This window comes from Stegastes partitus, unplaced genomic scaffold, assembly GCF_000690725.1.
Source record: "Stegastes partitus isolate 25-593 unplaced genomic scaffold, Stegastes_partitus-1.0.2 Scaffold346, whole genome shotgun sequence".
NCBI classification, from domain to species: domain Eukaryota; kingdom Metazoa; phylum Chordata; class Actinopteri; family Pomacentridae; genus Stegastes; species Stegastes partitus.
Genome location: NW_007578077.1, coordinates 359,330 through 377,348, shown reverse-complemented (window position 1 = coordinate 377,348; position 18,019 = coordinate 359,330). Strand labels below are relative to the sequence as shown.

The 18,019-nt window shown below is 41.4% G+C and overlaps 1 protein-coding gene across 1 annotated transcript; it reads left to right on the top strand.

Moving 5' to 3' along the window:
* The first annotated feature begins 678 nt into the window (after positions 1-678).
* tm7sf3 (transmembrane 7 superfamily member 3) lies at positions 679-17,588 on the top strand. The gene is made up of 12 exons (XM_008284119.1): positions 679-688; positions 2,705-2,859; positions 8,077-8,227; positions 8,606-8,726; positions 11,235-11,406; positions 11,509-11,686; positions 11,982-12,068; positions 14,124-14,204; positions 14,339-14,491; positions 14,612-14,712; positions 15,978-16,140; positions 16,251-17,588. Exons 1-12 carry the CDS (start codon positions 679-681, stop codon positions 16,502-16,504), a joined length of 1,626 nt encoding a protein of 541 aa, XP_008282341.1. The 3' UTR covers positions 16,505-17,588.
* The last annotated feature ends 431 nt before the right edge of the window (positions 17,589-18,019 follow it).

Here is an 18,019-nt window from a genome sequence, read left to right as displayed (position 1 = left end):
AGAAGGGTTGTCTTCATCATGTTTTAACTTGATATGAGTCTAGGAATGCTGTGAGGAGCATCACAGAGCAATGCTAACTGTTTTTAAAATTAATATTCTGTGTGTTTCATACAGGAACAATGATAGGATATCCTACTTGTGAGTTTATTTGGCCAGTGTCCATTGAAGTGTAGTACAGTGTTACTTGCTGCGGTATAGAATAGAATAGAATGCTTTTTTATTGTCATCATACACAAGGTACAACGAAATTAAAAGACAACTCCAGTGGTGCAGAAGTATAAAAAGTAAAAGTATAAAAAGTCAAATATGAATATATACATGTATTTACAAAAGGAGCCAGAAGGAAGTATGTACAGTTAGCCAAACGGTAGAATAAATACATTGCACTGTTGGGGTAGGAACACTGTGGACTTGTGAGAAATATAAATAATATAAATAAATAAGTATTATAAGTAATACAATTTATATTATTTATATTGCTCGTATATCCACAGTGTTCCTACCCCAAAAGGTATTGCATGAGCTGTTTGCAGTAAATGGGAAAATCAAGGAATAGGATCAAGATGTTGATTCCTCTGCTAAAGGTTAAAATCCATCTAACCCCATCGAACTCATCTTGTTTGCTAAATCAATACTCTGCCAAATGCTGCAGCCTGATACCAACAACAGCGAGTTGAGATGACAGCAAGTACACGTTACTCTCAACCTTCTCTGTTGTGTGGCAACTTGTGGAACGTGTCAGATTTTAACATAAATGCACGACAGTATTGAATGGTTCAATCAAAGCCAAAGTAAATTGTGAAAGTACAGAAACAACATCTCTATGAAACTATAGTTCTCATCACAGCCAACATAGGTTTAATATTTAATCCTAAGATAAACTCAGGTGCGTGTCTTAAATGCTGATTTCGACTTGTTGCTCACGTTTGTCTGCTTGTTCCCTTGTTAAAAAAACAAACAAACAAAACAAGTAAGCAGCTTCAGTAAAATAAGATAAACTCATAAAATAAACTCAGGTGGTCGTCGTAAATGGTGATTTCAACTTGTTGCTCACATTTGTCCGCGTCGTACCTTTTAAAAAAGGAAAGGCACAAGGTTCAGGAGGTTGTTTTGTCATAAAATAAACTCAGGCGCTCGTTGTGATTGGGGATTTCCTGTTATTGCTCACGTTTGTCCACTGTTACCTTTTTAAAAAAAAAATAAATCAAGGCAGCAGGTCACTGGGCTGGAATCTGACCAGTAAACAGTCTGGATCAGTGAACCTGTGCAACAGATCTACAGAGCCTTAGCTTTAGTACTTTGCACTCTTCCTGTTTGTTTGAGAAACAAACACATATTTTAGACTTCAGCAAATGTACAATGACAATAAGACCATACATATGACCTGAGCAGTACAGGCCTTACTATATATAGTAGTATGTAGGCTTGTGTGTGCACTTTGCAGTACTTTAACATTAGTAACAGCTATAAGTAAACTCTTGACCGCTAGACACATTAAAATCAGTCAGAGATAAGCAATGAGGAAGGTTCAGGCTCATAAGTGATAACAGTCAAGTGAGAACCAAATCATATTTGCTGCATTTCTGATGAAACATTTGCTTCATGAAATATGATGTATGCTATTGGCAGATGTTTTCGAATGGCACTGTTAATTTATTGGTCATTGCAGCTCTTTTTCTTAATTGATTAAGTCTCATGCATGTCAGATGTAACTGCTGGATCATTTCTGGTGCAGCGTAACCATTTGTGTAGGTCATGGTTTTGCAGAAGAGTCGCTGCTTCTCTGCAGGTTGTTATCATGCAGTGAGTCAAATTATTACAGCCACTGGTAATTAATTATCAGCGATTTATTAAAGTACATAAGAACATTAAAAAAAACCTCAGCATTGATATATGCGGAGGACAAGAACAAGATGTGCGTTGCTAATCTGGGCCGGTCAGATGGTTTGCAGATATGTGCTAAAGAGAGCTGGGACACTTTTTTCCTCACAAACATGAGGACTGTATTTTAAATTAGCAACGTGCACAAAGGGTTTTAGACTTTTTTAGACGAGAAATATATTGAGGTTTACCATATTGCAATATAAGCAACAACCCTCTGCAGTTGGGGTGCTAAAGAAGGTTTATACTGTGCTTTAATCAACTCAACAAGCACTGATAGTACGCGGGGAATTGTAGTTTATCTTGTTGACACAGAAAACGTGGCTTTATTCAGTCTTTTTATGTAAGACCCTTCTTTGATGCGCTGCTGACCTGGTTCTGGTTTTGCCTACTTGGCTTGGCACCAAATGCCACGACATGTGTGATGTCAGAGGATATGCATTTCATCGTGTGTTGCCGTGAGTCACAGTCACTGTTCTCCTCCACTTTAACCTAGATTGACTGAAACAAGAACACAAACGTAGCGTCTATACCTTAATCAAGTTAAACTTTCTTTCACTGTCATTGACCTCTCGTACTATGGAGCCTCCTTTCAAACCAAAGATGCAGAAAATACTCACTTTGAAATGTCAGGTTTTGGAGAATATGTTCAGTTTTCTTGACTAATTTGTGTGTTTATCTGTTTATGTGTTATCAGTTTTCTGTGATATGTAATCAGCTGCTACACATGAATACATAACTCAGGGTTTACAGTGACACTGTCGTAGACAATACAATCACACGACTTGTGGGAATAAATTTTATTTGTCCTTTCTTGTCTCAGACCGGGTGATTTTCCTGCCGGGGACATTTCAGAACGTGAGCGTCTCGCAGAATGAGACGGTGCAGGCCGTCGTGTCCAGGATCTCTCCGGAGGTCACTTTCATCACTCTGCAGTTCCACACGCAGCACCGCAACGCCACGCTCTCCTACACAAGGGTGAGAAAGTGCTCATCTTCCTCATAGCGCGACATTAGCAGTTTCATAGTGTTAAGATGACAGTGATTACCAATAACAAGCTGGATGTGGTGATTCTCGTGTGTGTGTGTTACGAACATTCGCTCCACAGCTTTCAGCTTTGACTTCCACGGTAGCCTCTGTGACAGATAATTAGCAGACAAGTCCGTTTGTTGTTATTTCTGGAGCACCTTAGAAGTAATGTATTGACATAAGATGAGGAAAAACATCATGAAGCGACTGTTGAGTATGTTGCTATATGATTTGACAGTCCTCCCCGGCATATTTGCTGTCAGATTCAAATCAGCAACACATAAACTGGACAGAATAAATATCAAAATTAAGTTAGGTCCATGGGTAATCTTTTCATTTCCTGTTTTTGAAGCACAAGAAGTAAGTTTTGTGTTTTCTTAATTATCTGAGTGTGGATTCTTAATTGAATTTGTGAAGAAGGAGCTGATGTTTTGATGTATTTTTATGCACACACGACATTAAATTGTAGAAGCCACTTAATCAAATAAAATGCACTTACACAGTGGACATATTTGCTTACGTTAAGATAAAGTGTGTTTTTCCCCCAGATTTCTGTGTGGAGCTGTGGGTAAATATTTGTTCTTCCAGACCCTGATTAATCTCAGTGGTGAACTGAAGGCTGACAGTGAGTTCGGTGGCTGATGTAGCTCGATGCTTCTCATTGGCGTGTTCTGCTGTTAGCTAGTCCGCTATGCTCTGTGTAACTAGAAGATGTCATGGCAGTTAATGCTGACACACAATCTGCTCTAAATGTTTCTTTAAAGTGGGCTACTGTCTTCTTTTTGGTTTAAGGACGACACTGTGCATGACATTGCCCTCGAAGTGGCTTCAGTTCTAAACAAGTGTTGAAAAGAGCTCGTAAAAGTGTGTGTGTGTGTGTGTGTTGAAAGGGTTTAACATGAATCAGCTTCTTCTGTTTGTATGTGTCTTTGATTGAATAATTCTATTAGTGGCGCGGTCCCGTGAAACCAGTAAAAATGCAAAGTAAACTGTAAAATCTGAGGCATGTTTCTGAGTGTATGAGCAGCAGGCAGTTAGTCCTACCTCTTAATAATGAACGGGGCTTTGTGAGCGAGGTCTTCTGACCCTCTGAGAGAAGTCGCAGTCAGCTGATCTGCAGTCCACGGGTCATGAGCGGCAGACCATCGGGGGGGGGAAAACTCCTGGCGTCGGTCCCAGTAGTCTCAGGAGACGGCTCGGTTTGGGTCCAAGCAGCACACATGGGCATCTAGACATGATTTAGTTTAGCTTTATTGATGATGGAAAGAGTGGAAAACAGGAGAAAGGAAAACAAGTCCATGTGATTGAAGTCTTTTCCTCGCGTTAGAAAACATCGGTCCTAAAAATAGAGGCGGCTGTTGTTTTAAACCAAAGGTTGATGTGCAGAGGTTCACCAGCAAACACCAAAACAACAAGCTGCAAAGGAAACTCAGAGAGAAAGGAGAAGTGTGCTTTCAAACTGATATGGTAGAGATTCATAAAAAGTGAATACACACTCTACACACTTCAGTTTCCTTTATACCGTTATCTTTCTTATGCTTATTTCCTTTTTTTCTTTACTTTTATCACTGTGACTCATCGATATCGGTAAACCACAAGGTCCTTGTTTATTTGATCTGCCATCATAGTTACGAGGGCCCATACCGATTGTCTGTGTCTTTCTCTTCTTATTATTATTATTTCAACAAAACCATACCTAAAGAACCACAGATCAAGTGGAACACAGACTATTTTTCATTTTCAACTAACAACTAGTCATGTCAGGCTGTAAATCAGTTAGTCACTGGTGATTGTAACGCTTTAAAGTTGCTCTCGCTCTGTGGCGTGTTAGATAAATTGAATGGAAACCACAGTAATGGAGTCTCTCTGCCCTCTCCAGCAGCGTCTATCTGAACAAGACTTGTGTTACACAATGCAGTTATTATATGAGCGCTCGCCCTCAGAGTGATGCTATGTGGGCACAGTGCTTCCACACTGCCAGGCCTGTCAAACAACAGCATTCAGCATTTGCTCGCTGCAAACATGCATCTAGAGAAGTGAAGGGTCTCGCTCCGTCTGCTGTCTGTTAGAATAAATAATGAAGTATAGTAAGTTTTATTGACACACCTTGAATTGTTGTTTGTCAGCTGATTCCTGTGAATCCTGACCTCAGCAGTTGAGGATGTGGTCGACTGTGTGACACCCATCAGTTATTGACTCTTCCAGCTGTTGAGAAAACACACATTCGGTTGAAATTTAGAAGGTTAATGAAGTTTGGCTTTACAACCACAGCCTGGGGAACTGCCTGTTTTATGTTAGCGCTGAAAGCTCCACGGCAGTTACACTTGGTTATAAAAGGAGACGATGTAATGGCCTTGGAACATTTGGTGCGAATGTGGCTCTGTTGGATTGACCTGAAGCCATGTTTGCTTTACTCTGTATATCTATGGCTCTGCCTTCAGGGAGCAAGAACTCAAAAAAAAGAACAGTGAAACTTCTGATATTGGAGATTTTCAACAGGGTTTTCCTGTTAAAATGTGCTTTTTTTGTTGTTGTTGTTGAGAAAACACACATCCGATTGTACTTGGGAAGGTTAATGAAATTTGGCTTTGAATTAAATTTTACAGATCAATTGAATACCATCTTACAGTTATGAATAGGGATTTGGGTCGTGATAAACTTGCAGTCCAGCGTACGATACAGTTATGGTTACAGACTCTTTCTCCACATCACTACACATGTATTTTTGTCTAAAACACACAAAACGCACAATAACAAAAAGGTAAAACAGTTTTTGACTGATATCTTTTTTGTCAAATTCTCCATAAGTAATGTGTTAATAACGTTATTGTGATATTTTTTGGCCTCGATAATTGTGAAGCAAACATGTAGCATCATAACAGGCCTGATAGTGATGCTTCTTATTGTCCAAAAACTTCACAAAAAACACAGAAACCGATAATTCGTTTCCAGCCCACTCACCTCATTAAAGGTTCTCAACTCCAAAGCTGTTGGTTCCTAATGAAGCATAGCCTTTAAAAAAAAAAAAAATATATATATATATAAAGGAAAAAAGCCACAAATATCTAACTTGAATTTTGAAAAAAGGTTTAGTAACCAGCTTGGCACTGCAGTTTTTAGCAAATGTTACTCAAAAAAAGTAAATACTACATGTTGTTAGACTGTTTCCAGCTGTATGTATTTGGTCAGTAGTGAGTATTTGCAGTGGCAGGACATTCAAAATAAAGCATTCTTAATTTCCATAATAGTTTTTGAATAACAATGGAGCTTAATGGTACAGAGGACTGAGGCCTTGGTTACAGCCATTTTGGGGAATTAGTTGAACCAAACTTCTTTTTAATACTTGCTGGCTTTATCAATGACAGGAATGATTTCAGTTTTAGGGCATGCGTTGCTCATTAACTCTGTTCTTTCTGTTATTTAGAGACAAACACCAACATTTTTGTGGAGCTTAACTTAAGCTGAGCTGTTTAAACGTTTCACTGTTTTCGGATTGAATCTTAATCCTCAGCAATGTAATCATACTGTAATCCATGAAACAAGGAACCATGTATGTTGTGGAAAACATTTTTATAGGTTAGCTGCCAGAGAACGACTCATCCTCAGTTCATGTATCACATTCTTTCCATGGAAATTCATGCACCTCAGAGAAAATGTCTCGTAACTTCTGCAGCTTTTCCTCTAGAGCCACCGTGAACTTTCTCCCTAACGTTCTTCAGACATTCCTGCTTCTGAGTTAAATGTCACGACAGTTATTCAGTAGGTCGCTGCTGTCACACTAGTTAGACACTTTTGATCCGTGGAGGGTGAACAGTTTTCAGATCTTTGATGAGCTCGGCTTTCCTTCTCAAGCACCCTCATCAGGTCAACATTTCAACTCATCCAGTACATTGTGTTATGAACAAATGCCTGAGAAACAAAGCCTCCGCTGTATTAACTGTATCAGGAGAGTAGAGGGCCAATACTGATCGTTGGTAGTCAAGGAGACCAATGTGGACCCATTTGGAACTGATATACATTTGTAGAAAAAATGAAGAACGAAGGGGACTTTTAAACATGTATCCTTCAGTGACATGGGTTATGATGTGTAACTAATCTCATAGTGCTGTTAGTGGAACATCGCTCCAGACCACAGAGTGGCTGCAGATAAACAGGCTTTTTCCTGGTTCACAGTAAGTCTTACTGGGTGACGACATGCAACAGTAAGCTTGATTAGTCAGCATAAAGTAAAGGCAACGAGGCTGAACTACCTTATTGGATAGAAATCGGTTCAGTTTCTTCTTTTCCAAACATCTGACAAACAAAAATATATATTATGTTTGAGTAAAAGAAACCCCACGTTGCAAAGTTAACCACTTAAATTCTAACTTCTTCGGGGTTAGAGTTTTCCTTATGGACTGGCTAAACCTCTTTGGGGTGATGCCAGAAATCCCTCTACGCAGGAAAAACCCTGGACAGAGACAAATAGCCAAAATAGTGTAATTTTACATGTATTAGTTTTAGCAGGAATTAGTAAAAACATAAATAATTATAATAATAGCATACCAATTGTCTGAAAAATGCAGAATAATTGGATAGGACTGGACTGAACTGGCCGACCCCAGTGCTGTGTTTTTGGAGTTAATTGCCAGATATTAGCATGCACATACAGGACATTCAGATGGTGGACATGCCAAACTTTATACAGTTAATATATCGGCATGCTATCATCTTATAGCAACATTCATGCTGTGTAGCATTGTGAACACGTTGCCATGCTACGGTTAGCATTTTCAGGGTTTTTCCTGGCTCAGAATGGGCCTTCTGGGGGCAACTGTACATGACAATAAGCATGATCGGTGTGCATACAGTAAAGGTAATGAGTCTGTGTTATCTTATGTGACAGAAGTCTCTTGCATCTTGCATCTACTATTTTATCAAATGATCTTAACAGAGTAGAAAATGTAAAACTGATTTCAAATATATACATTTTTATTCTTGGTTCGTATCATTTTTGCACTGGCTGAAGCTTCTTGTAGGGGTGCTAAGAAGAAGCACCACCACAGTGTACAGTGACCTCACACAGCCTCTAGCTGTGCTGTCTACTCTGTTTTAACTGATCATACTTTCTTGTGCTTGTGTGCATTATTCTACATGTGCTTACTTGTATATTTCTGCATTCTTCAGATGCCCGGCGTGGGTCTCTCTCTGACGGCCGTGGACTCAGGGCTCCTGTCAGCTCTCGAGCCGAGCCAGACGACCCTCACCTTGTTCCTGTCCTCGCCTGACGCTGACACTGTGTCCGGCACCGGGGTCATCCTGCCCTACTCCAGCACCGGTAACTCAAAAACTCTGCTCAGGATGTTAATGTGAGGCCATTGCAGAACATGTCAGTGCTTCTCTTCTGTCTTGTTTCACTCAGCTTGTGTGTTGCATAAGGAGTCTGAAACAAGGAAGTTGTATGTGCTGTTCATGAACTGTTTCTGCAAAACCAAAGTAGAGTAACTCCCACCGCAGGCTAAAACACTGTCATCTAACTGTGATTCTGATTTGGGGAAACTCATGCAGACCATGAGTGAACGCTGGCACTGATTCTTAGAGGACGCTTTTAATGAGTCATCCTGCCATAGCAGCGTGCCACCGAGCCTCGAAGGAGCTCTTCTGTCTTCTTAATATGCCCCACACAGCATCTGATAAGGAATTTGTTGTGTTTTAGACCCGGTCCCTGGAGCCTGCAACACTGAGTTCAACCTGGACATCGACCCAAACATCTACATCCACTACAACCTCTACGAGACCACGATCCGTTTTGCGCCTGCAAATTTAGGATACGAGAGGTAACGCACCACACTGACTGGCATTGTTTGCTCAATTTCCTGTTCAGCCTGTTCAGCTGAAGGCACCAACAACTGTGTGCATAGATCACATCGGCAGGGAGCTGTATTCAAACCGCCTCACTGTTTATCGGCTCACAAATGAAATCATGCTTTCTCTGTCCCACACACACACACTCGGCCTCCCCTCTGCTGCAACAGACATCACATCTGTGTGACAAAGCTGCCCTGAAACGACCTCATTTACTTACTTTCATTTCCTGCTCAATCTGCTGCTGCACCGTCATCGAGTGTCGTTTTTTTGAAAGTTTTGTGGAAGAAAAGGTCAAAGCATGTTTGCTTGTAGCTTTCAGTAATTCATCAGAATTGCTGTTTTGGTCCAGCAACATGAATTATCTCAAGCGGTTGTTTCATTAGAGCCACGTGAAGAAACAGCCCGCTGCCATAGAATGCCACTTCATTTTCTCTGGGTGCGTTGCCAGTTGTCAGACAGTGTCTTACTTTTTTGTGGACTTTGTGGAAATTCCAAACAGCGTGCGTATAATAGAGATGTAGTTATCAGTTCATTACTGACAGTGGTTTGGGTTGGAAATACTACCAACTCTGTTTACTGTCTTTTCTGTTCAGTTCACTTGAGGTAGTCTGTTAGAAACTTTTCTTGTTAGACATGTCTGACTGGAATCATTTCTTACTGTCTCAGGCAATAAGTCCACCTGATGACCACTCCCTCTGAAATCCAAGTCGAACAAGTTTTTGACAGTGTTCAGTTGTCACTCTGAAAAAGAGAGACAACTAGGAATACTTGAGATAAATGTGTATCATGAATTCAGGTTCGCACAAACTGTGCTTCATTCTAACTATAGTGCTGTACATACCATGTCCTTGAATAGTTTTTCACTCAGTCAGAATACAAGATAGAATTATTTCTTGGTTTTAAAAGTGTAGGAAATTTGTTTCTGGGGCAGCATTAAACAAGGATGTGATGGCAGGGATAGCAATAGATCAGTGAGCACCAGTAAAGCCGTGGTGGTCCAGCTGCAGGGTTTGTGTTTATGTTTTTCCAAAGATTTCATATTTATTCACTATATTTTCAATGCTCTCTCGTTTCCTTTCTGCAGTGCGTTGTGGGATTATAGTGTTCATCAGCAGCACATTTAAACTACATTGATACATACATTCATTTAGCTCAGGAGTGCATTATATACTCAGTGTCGTCTTAGAATTTTTATGCACTGATGTAGTGTTGGGCTGCAAGATGACTCGGTGGTCAGCATTGTTGCCTCGCAGCAAGAAGGTCGCCGGTTCGCGTCCCAGTGAGGACACCCGGGATCTTTCTGCGTGAAGTTTGCATGTTCTCCCCGTGCAGTGTGGGTTCTCTCCGGGTTCTCCGGCTTCCTCCCACACAGTCCAAAAACATGTTGAGGTTAATTGGTGATTCTAAATTGTCCGTAGGTGTGAATGTGAGTGTGCTTGGTTGTCTGTCTCTAAGTGTAGCCCTGTGATAGACTGGTGACCTGTCCAGGGTGTCCCCTGCCTTCACCCTGAGTCAGCTGGGATAGACTCCAGCCCCCCATGACCCTAGTGAGGATTAAGCGGTGTATAGATAATGGTTGCCTGTCTGATTGATTATTAGTGTAAATGCATATATTGCTTATGGAATTTGTTATAAACATTTAATTTTTAATGAGCTTTTAGCTCAAAACTATTTGCTGCCGTCCACATAGAGTTACCTACATGAGTTAGAAGAGTTTTTTTTGAGTATTAACTCTGATAACAAGTTACTCGTTGTCACACATACACTGGAAACATGTTTAAACACTCTGAGCAACAAACTATAACAGTACATCTTTGTAGGATCCATGTACTTCCCACATTCTGACTGTAAAGCAGACAAGTGCAATAAAGTTGCAAAAACGACTTCCTCACTCTGGAAACTGGACAATCTGAGGTAGTTTGTAGTGTGAACGTAGTCTATGTCCCTCATTACAGAGAAAAATGAGGAATGTTAAAAACAAAATAAGAACATTTAAGTGTTGTAGGAAGATTCTAGAAAATACAAAAATGAAGGCTTTAATCCTGGGGCTTGTGTTTGCTCTCCTGTGTCCTGCTTTCAAATTTGCATTTGTCAGTAGTCTTCTATAGCTGCTTTCTGAGTGACGTGTTCATGTCACGTTAAAGTGAACTTTACTGTCTTTCAAGACCGTTCAATGACAAATTACTTTTCTCATTGCTCAGTGTTTGAACAAAGATGTTGAACTAGATCCTGTCAGTGCAAAACAAAGAAGTGTGCCGTGCAGATTGGTACAGTAAAATGTAACTGCTCCCTAAATTCATAAAACTACAACTGTAGTCACTTGACTGAGTTATAAAAATGTTTTCTATTTCCAACCTTGGCGTGCACGTGAGCAAGGCCCTGAGTGTTTCTGTCATTGTAGATCACACTGGAGAAAAACTTCAAAGCTGAAAGCAACTTCACAGAGTGTTAAAACTTTACTGTCCCTGTTCTATCAGAGGGGGAACTCCTCCAGCCTGCGATGAATCCACAGCAACCAACACACGCTGGCGGCTGCAGTACGACGTCTACCAGTACTTCCTGCCTGAGAACGACCTGTCGGAGCGCAACTTGTTCAGGGGCATTCAGGCCGCGGCCGACATCCAAGGCATTATGAAGAACGGCAGACGGGTAGGCGGCGTGAACGTGATGTTAAACCCTCATGTTTGACTGATCTTCAATACAAAACATGTAGACGGTGAGTAGGTTTTTACCCAGCGTGTCTCCCTGCAGGTCATGATGCTGCTGTCAACAGACATGACCAGGGTGGTGTTTAACTCCATCCCTGGACAGGGCGTCATCTACTCGGTCATCGTCAGAGACCCGCTGCTGAACACCTCGGCCTCCTACGTGCCCGTCCACACCTACGCCTGCAGCTTCACCTCCACTCTGGACGGCTGTTACACACTCGGTGAGGTCTCGTGCGTCTCAGAAAGGACTGAATGTTAAAGAATTGTTTTTGTCATCTGGTGCACACTTAAAAAAAACATTTGAATACTCTTTTATATAAACTTGTAATTAATTAATTGTAAGGGCTCCGTTTTTATAATCTTCAAATCAAACTGCGTCTCATCAATTTTTTGAGTCAATAAACAATACATAATGCAATACACAAAAAAACTTGGCACATATGGTAAAGACAAACATAAATCTCTTCATGTATCTTCTCGTCGTATCAACTTTTACCTGCTTTGTTTTGATTGCAGGAAAAATATCGACCAAAATCTTTTTCACCATCGCTGGCTTGGCCGGACTGTTTGTCTGCTTCTGTGGTCACCGATTCTTCAAATGTGGTGAGTAGTTCAACATTGTTTCATGTGACTTTGTTATTACATTATCTCCATGTGTGTTATTATATCATTTTGTAGTATAACAACCACCACCATGGGACATCTTAGTGAGTTGAAAGCACTGTTTACACAATAGGTTCTGTCTGATTTGTAAAATCAAATGAACACGAGACAAACTTGTGACACAATCTGTGGGTGATTTCAGCTCTGTGTTGCTGTATACTCTGTTTAGTTTTTGATTATTTGTGTCAGTGAACACAGAGACAGCTTAAGTATGTAGGCGGCACAAGAAAACCTGGTTGGCTGAACTCATGCCCACACTTGAACCAATCTATTAGTTGTGGGTAAAAAATCTGGCACCAGTTGCACAAAACACATCAGTTCAAGATTCTTCTTTACGGTTAAAGCAATCTGTTGCACAAAACACCCTTCAGTCTCCTCCTTCAGGCTTGCTTAAAATATTTGCTGAAGTATTTAAGGCTTCTCCTTATCTTGGTCTAATGCTAAAGGAATCCCTTAGTGTTAGTCAAACTGTTCAAGACCTCAGCAACCAAAGTATGAACAAATATTTAACATACGTCTGAGTCTCTCTTAACCGCAGCATGTCAGAGCTTGGGTTCAATTGTAGACATCCATCCATTATCTATACACCGCTTAATCCTCACGAGGGTCATGGGGGGCTGGAGTCTATCCCAGCTGACTCAGGGTGAAGGCAGGGGACACCCTGGACAGGTCACCAGTCTATCACAGGGCTACACTTAGAGACAGACAACCAAGCACACTCACATTCACACCTACGGACAATTTAGAATCACCAATTAACCTCAACATGTTTTTGGACTGTGTGGGAGGAAGCCGGAGAACCTGGAGAGAACCCACGCTGCACGGGGAGAACATGGAGACTCCACGCTCCAGCCCCCTGCAACCCTAGTGAGGATTAAGTGGTGTATAGATAATGGATGGATGGAAGTTATAAGTTATTGTATTGTGTTTAGATGATCAGCCATGCTGGTTGTTGAGCTGTGAGCTACAAACTGAAGTTTACGCTCAACTTTTAAGACATCTGTCTGAACACAATGGACCTCAAACGACTTCTTTGACGGGGTTTTGATTAATTTGAAGTCAAGTCCAGGTAAAAATATGTGATTCATTGTGTGTGCTGTTGATGTGGTGCTTTTCTTCTTATGAAACTAATGCAGAGGATTGTTGAATTAGGTCGAATGAGAGCATACTGACTAACCAATCAAGCATTAAAAGTAGAGACTACAGTGCTAGAGGCCACAGTTGAAACTTTCAAGGGAGGTTTTGAACTCATGTTAATTATTTCGTCCCTTCTTTACCATGTTTGAAACTATTAGTGGTGATGTGAGGCTGCATTTGTGCAGTGTGAGCTGACTTACTGTCTTCTGAGTCATTTAAAACTCTTCATTTTCCCTCCAAAATGAAACTGTTGAACCTCTTATCTTTCCTAAACAGTTCCAGTTCTGTTCAAGCTCAACAGAATAGATTAGTTGGGGCCAGAATTTGTGTTTGGAAACTTTTTTTGAACTTCCTCTTAGAAGTTTGAAAAGTCTCAAACGGATGCAGAGCTCTGGTGTGGAGCTGACACAGCACTGCACAGAGGTGTGTTACACATCCTCAGTCCCACGCACTTCACATTTTTTATGTGAAATGAGTATCAGAAAGTGAGCTTGTTGGTCTCCAGCAGCAGCAGCAGCAGCAGCAGCCTGCGTCTCATGTGGTCTCCCTCGCGCGTGATGATTAAATGTATTTTTTCCAAACTGAACCCATGACTGTGGTCTGCAGCTGCTGCCAGTGGTTCTGATAAATCAGGAAATGACTGATGGTGTGATGCAGTACGCCTCCCTCTCAAGGAAAAGTCTTTTATCCAGAGCATGTGGTTTCATCCAGTTCCAAGAGCGGAATTTTCAGGAGCATTAGTGACGTTTGTGCAGAGAAATCAGATCAAAACATGTCTGTAGAGGCTGAGAATAAGTGACTGTAATGTCTAAAGTTTGCCTTTTCTTTTCCCTTCTTTTCTCTCCTCCCATCATGCAGAGCTGTTCTGTATGGGTTTCAGCTTTGCAGCGTTTTTCTTCTTCGTCCTGATCACACGAACCACAGACCTGGGCTATGACAGTAAGTTTTTGTTCATTCAGCTGAAACCACAAAGTCTAACTTTGGTGCCTGTTGTATTTATTATATTAAAAGCTGCCTGTCATCCAGCAATAAAAACCCTTGTGACCGTTGTGTGTGTCCGTCTGTCTCTGCAGTCCGTCTGGCCCTGTCGGCCGTGGTGGGGGTGGTGGGCGGAGTCGTCCTGGTGATGAGCTGGTGGCGTTTTGGCTCAGTCATGGCCTGCGTCGTCGTGGTTGGGCTGATGCTCGGCTTCCTCGTCGCCTCCGTCGTCCTCTTCACTCCGCTAGGTTAGAAAAAACTCTTATGTTGATTGACTCCTCAGTGGTGTAGAAAACATTCAGTTATGGTCAAGAAGCTGCCTATGTTTACACCTTTATGTGTTTGTGTGTCCTGTGTTCTTTCTCCAGGCGACCTGGACATTTTCAGGCGTTCAGATTTGGTTTTCTGGGTGACGTTCTGCTGCTTTATGATCATTGTTCCGCTCTTCTTCGTGCGTTGGCCCAGAGAGGTAACCGACCAACAGTTCGGCCCCCTGCAGCATGTACAGAAGTTTACGATTGTTTAGTTTGGTGTCATCTGGTGGTCGCATCATGAACGACACTGATGAACAGCACGGTCAACAGTTTGAAGGATGGTGTTGTCACAGTTTAGCGATACAACACGTACAGTAACTGTGAGTAATGTGAACCAGAAGGAGCATACAAGAGGAACATTTTGGGAAAATACTAATTTAGTGTGACAAAAACATGATTACAAACCAGATCAATAAATGCGGCTCTCATGTCTGAATGGCATGTATGGGACTTGAGAGGATTAGGTTAGCTTAGCTTAAGAGCTAGCTAACTATCTCTGTCTATAGTTTAAAATCTCAGTAATTACCATGTTATATCATTTTTTTAAAGGATGCACAAACAGAAATGAAAAATTGGCGATTTTAGTTGCCTACTGTGAGTTCTTTTATTTCACTGGCAATCTCAAAGTGACCACAAGACTTCAGGATAACACCGCCCTTACCAACAAATAGTTATCATGCCTGAAAAACTGTTTGAAGCTGTTTTGACATTTCTAAATGGGCCTGCCGAAGCCCAAAGCACCTTGAACCAGCTGAAAATGCCTGATAATCTTCTGAAAACTTTCAGCAGTTTAGATCCCTTTGAAGCCACAACAGAGATGCTTTGCTTGCTTCATGATGTAGAACAACAGCTGGACAGTTATTTTGATTGGGCACTAAGCACATATTTTTTCCTAATTTCTACGTCATACAGTATCCCATCGTCATGATTCCGATATGGCCAGATTCTAGACAAACTCCCCCACAAAATGTGAACACTTATCATTACTGTCAGAAATTAATGGTGAGATACATGTTAGAAAAAACACTAACATAAAGGCTAATATACAAAATATGAAGTAAGTGTTATCATATCAAATGATGGAAGATGTGAATAGCCTTTGACTGTTCTAACAAAAAAAATAAAAAGCATAGAGAATATGTGACAACCCCAAATAAAAACCAAGATAAAAGCTCAAAAGTAAAAGCAGTGAAATTACCCTGAGAATAGCCAACAGCTCATAGGGTTAAAAAAGACAAAAGCTCACCTGATGATTTGTTTTATAGCAGTGCTCACTTCTTATTAATGGTTTGGTTTAGTGATTCATTGTAAAAAATGCAAACACATTTACATGAAAACAAATACACAATGCTGCCCATGATTGTTTGAAATGAGACAAACAGTAAACCAGCCAGTCACAGTCGTGTTTCCTGCGTTTCAGGGAAACATCATCACATGCGGCGTTGTCGGTGCTTATGCTGTGGTTCTGGCCGTCAACGCCTACATTTACACCAGCCTCTCCTACATCACCCTGAACATCCTCAAACGCTTGCTCAACAACAACTTCAGCGCAGCGTTCACCGACGTGCCGTTCCAAACCATCGGTAAGTTCAGAGCTGCAGCTGAACCAAAGACACTGACATTTGAAAGTACTGCTAACAAACTCTAGTTCCAGATGTTGTCTGAACACAGTCTTTTGTCTTCCTTCAACCAGACTACGTCATGATCACGGTGTGGGTGGTGCTCGGCGTGTGCGGCATCGTCCTGCAGCTCTACCGCGAGCGTTCCCGGCCGTTCTTCCCGCCCAGCCCGTACCTCATGTGGCTGCAGGAGCGCGAGCGCCGCAAGACCAACGTCCTGGACCCGAGCCACCACTTCCCCTCGCTGCCCAACCGCTTCATGACCCGAGTGCGGCAGCTGACCAGGCGGGCGGAGCCGGCAGGAGAACACACACCGCTGCTTTTGTAGAAACCCGGACCCTCTCATCACCGCTGTATGAAGGCGGGCTGCACTCAGAGCCGGGCTCAGAACCAGAGGAAAAGCTCCCAGTGAAGAATTTCTGACCGGCAGAGACTCAGGCTGCCAAGGAGTCCAGAGAGATTCTTGATTGTCTGGAGGAACATTGGTCCTCATGACTGGTGCTGGGACTTCACCCCAAATCAGCTCATCAGTGGAAGTGACACATAAATGACAATACAGACCTCAAACAGAAAGGTTTTGTACAGAGACTGTCTTTTTGATGACTAACACCACTTTTATGAAACATTTAAATGACATTTTAACCATCGCTCAAACTGGGGTAGAACAGCCGTCCTCATCTTTTTTAAAGGCTGAAGTGCAGCTGGTTTGATGCTTTCTGGTGTTGCGTCTGCTCATTTTACTGTTTGCACTCAAGTCACAAACCACTAATGATTTACAAATTGAGGCATTTCACGTCCGCAGACTGGGATCATCTCGACCAGCACAAGTGTCAAAGCACAGTATTTCCTCTCAACAGTGCGTTCTGTAGCTAGTTTCTAACATGTTTGTAATTATATTAAATTACAAACTAAGGCCAAATTTCTGAGGTAAAATACACTGAATGTTCTAAAACCTCATCCAAGTCACAGTTAAGCATTAGTACACAAAATCATTATTTTTCCTTTTGTGTAAAGCTGTCGACTTGTGTTCTCTTGATCAGAATCAACTTCTCACCCTTTTGTACTTTGCACACTGGATTTTATTGTATTTAAATTCTCTCCCTGTAAAGGTGCTGATTGATTGGTTACCTGTTAATCTGTGAATCTGTTTCCCCTCGAGTCGGCGTGCCATGACTTTTCTCAGGGTTTCACGCTCAGCCTTTAGACAACTGATGAAACTTTCAACCTGAAGCCTGTAAATGTTTATCTGTGTTGTATTTAGGCACTGAACTTTCTGATCTCATGACTTTATTAAAAAAATAAATAAAATCCAAAACCATATATGTAAATGTGTTTGAAAAACAATGTCATCTGTAAATTTAATGTGTTTTGATATTTAATAAACGTATTCAGGTTAAAAAAGCTTGACATTTTTTAAGGTTCGGCTGTTGTCTTGTTGCTCTACATTCCACTTTTAAACCTCCAGAAGGCGTTCTGATTCCAGTCGGGCGACATACTCGACCAGTCGGTTCCTCTTGTGTGGGTGTTGGTGTTCGTTTGAGATTATTGTCTTGTTGTGAAATTCCTCAACTGCCAAGTGATTTGAGATCTTCCTGTCCAGTGTTTGAACATACAAATACTGAACTGATAGTGCGACTCTTGGTGCACACCCTAAAACATGAACAACTGTCATCGGTAACATTTAAATTTAGACGACAGCGTTCCAGAACACAGTAAATGCATATTCTGTGTCCGCTTATATTCTTTAAACCTGCAGCAAAACACACCTATAAACACAAAAAAGATGCAACCAAAGAGTAACTCCTGATGTGGTACTAAAGTAACACGCTGCCCACAGTTCTAT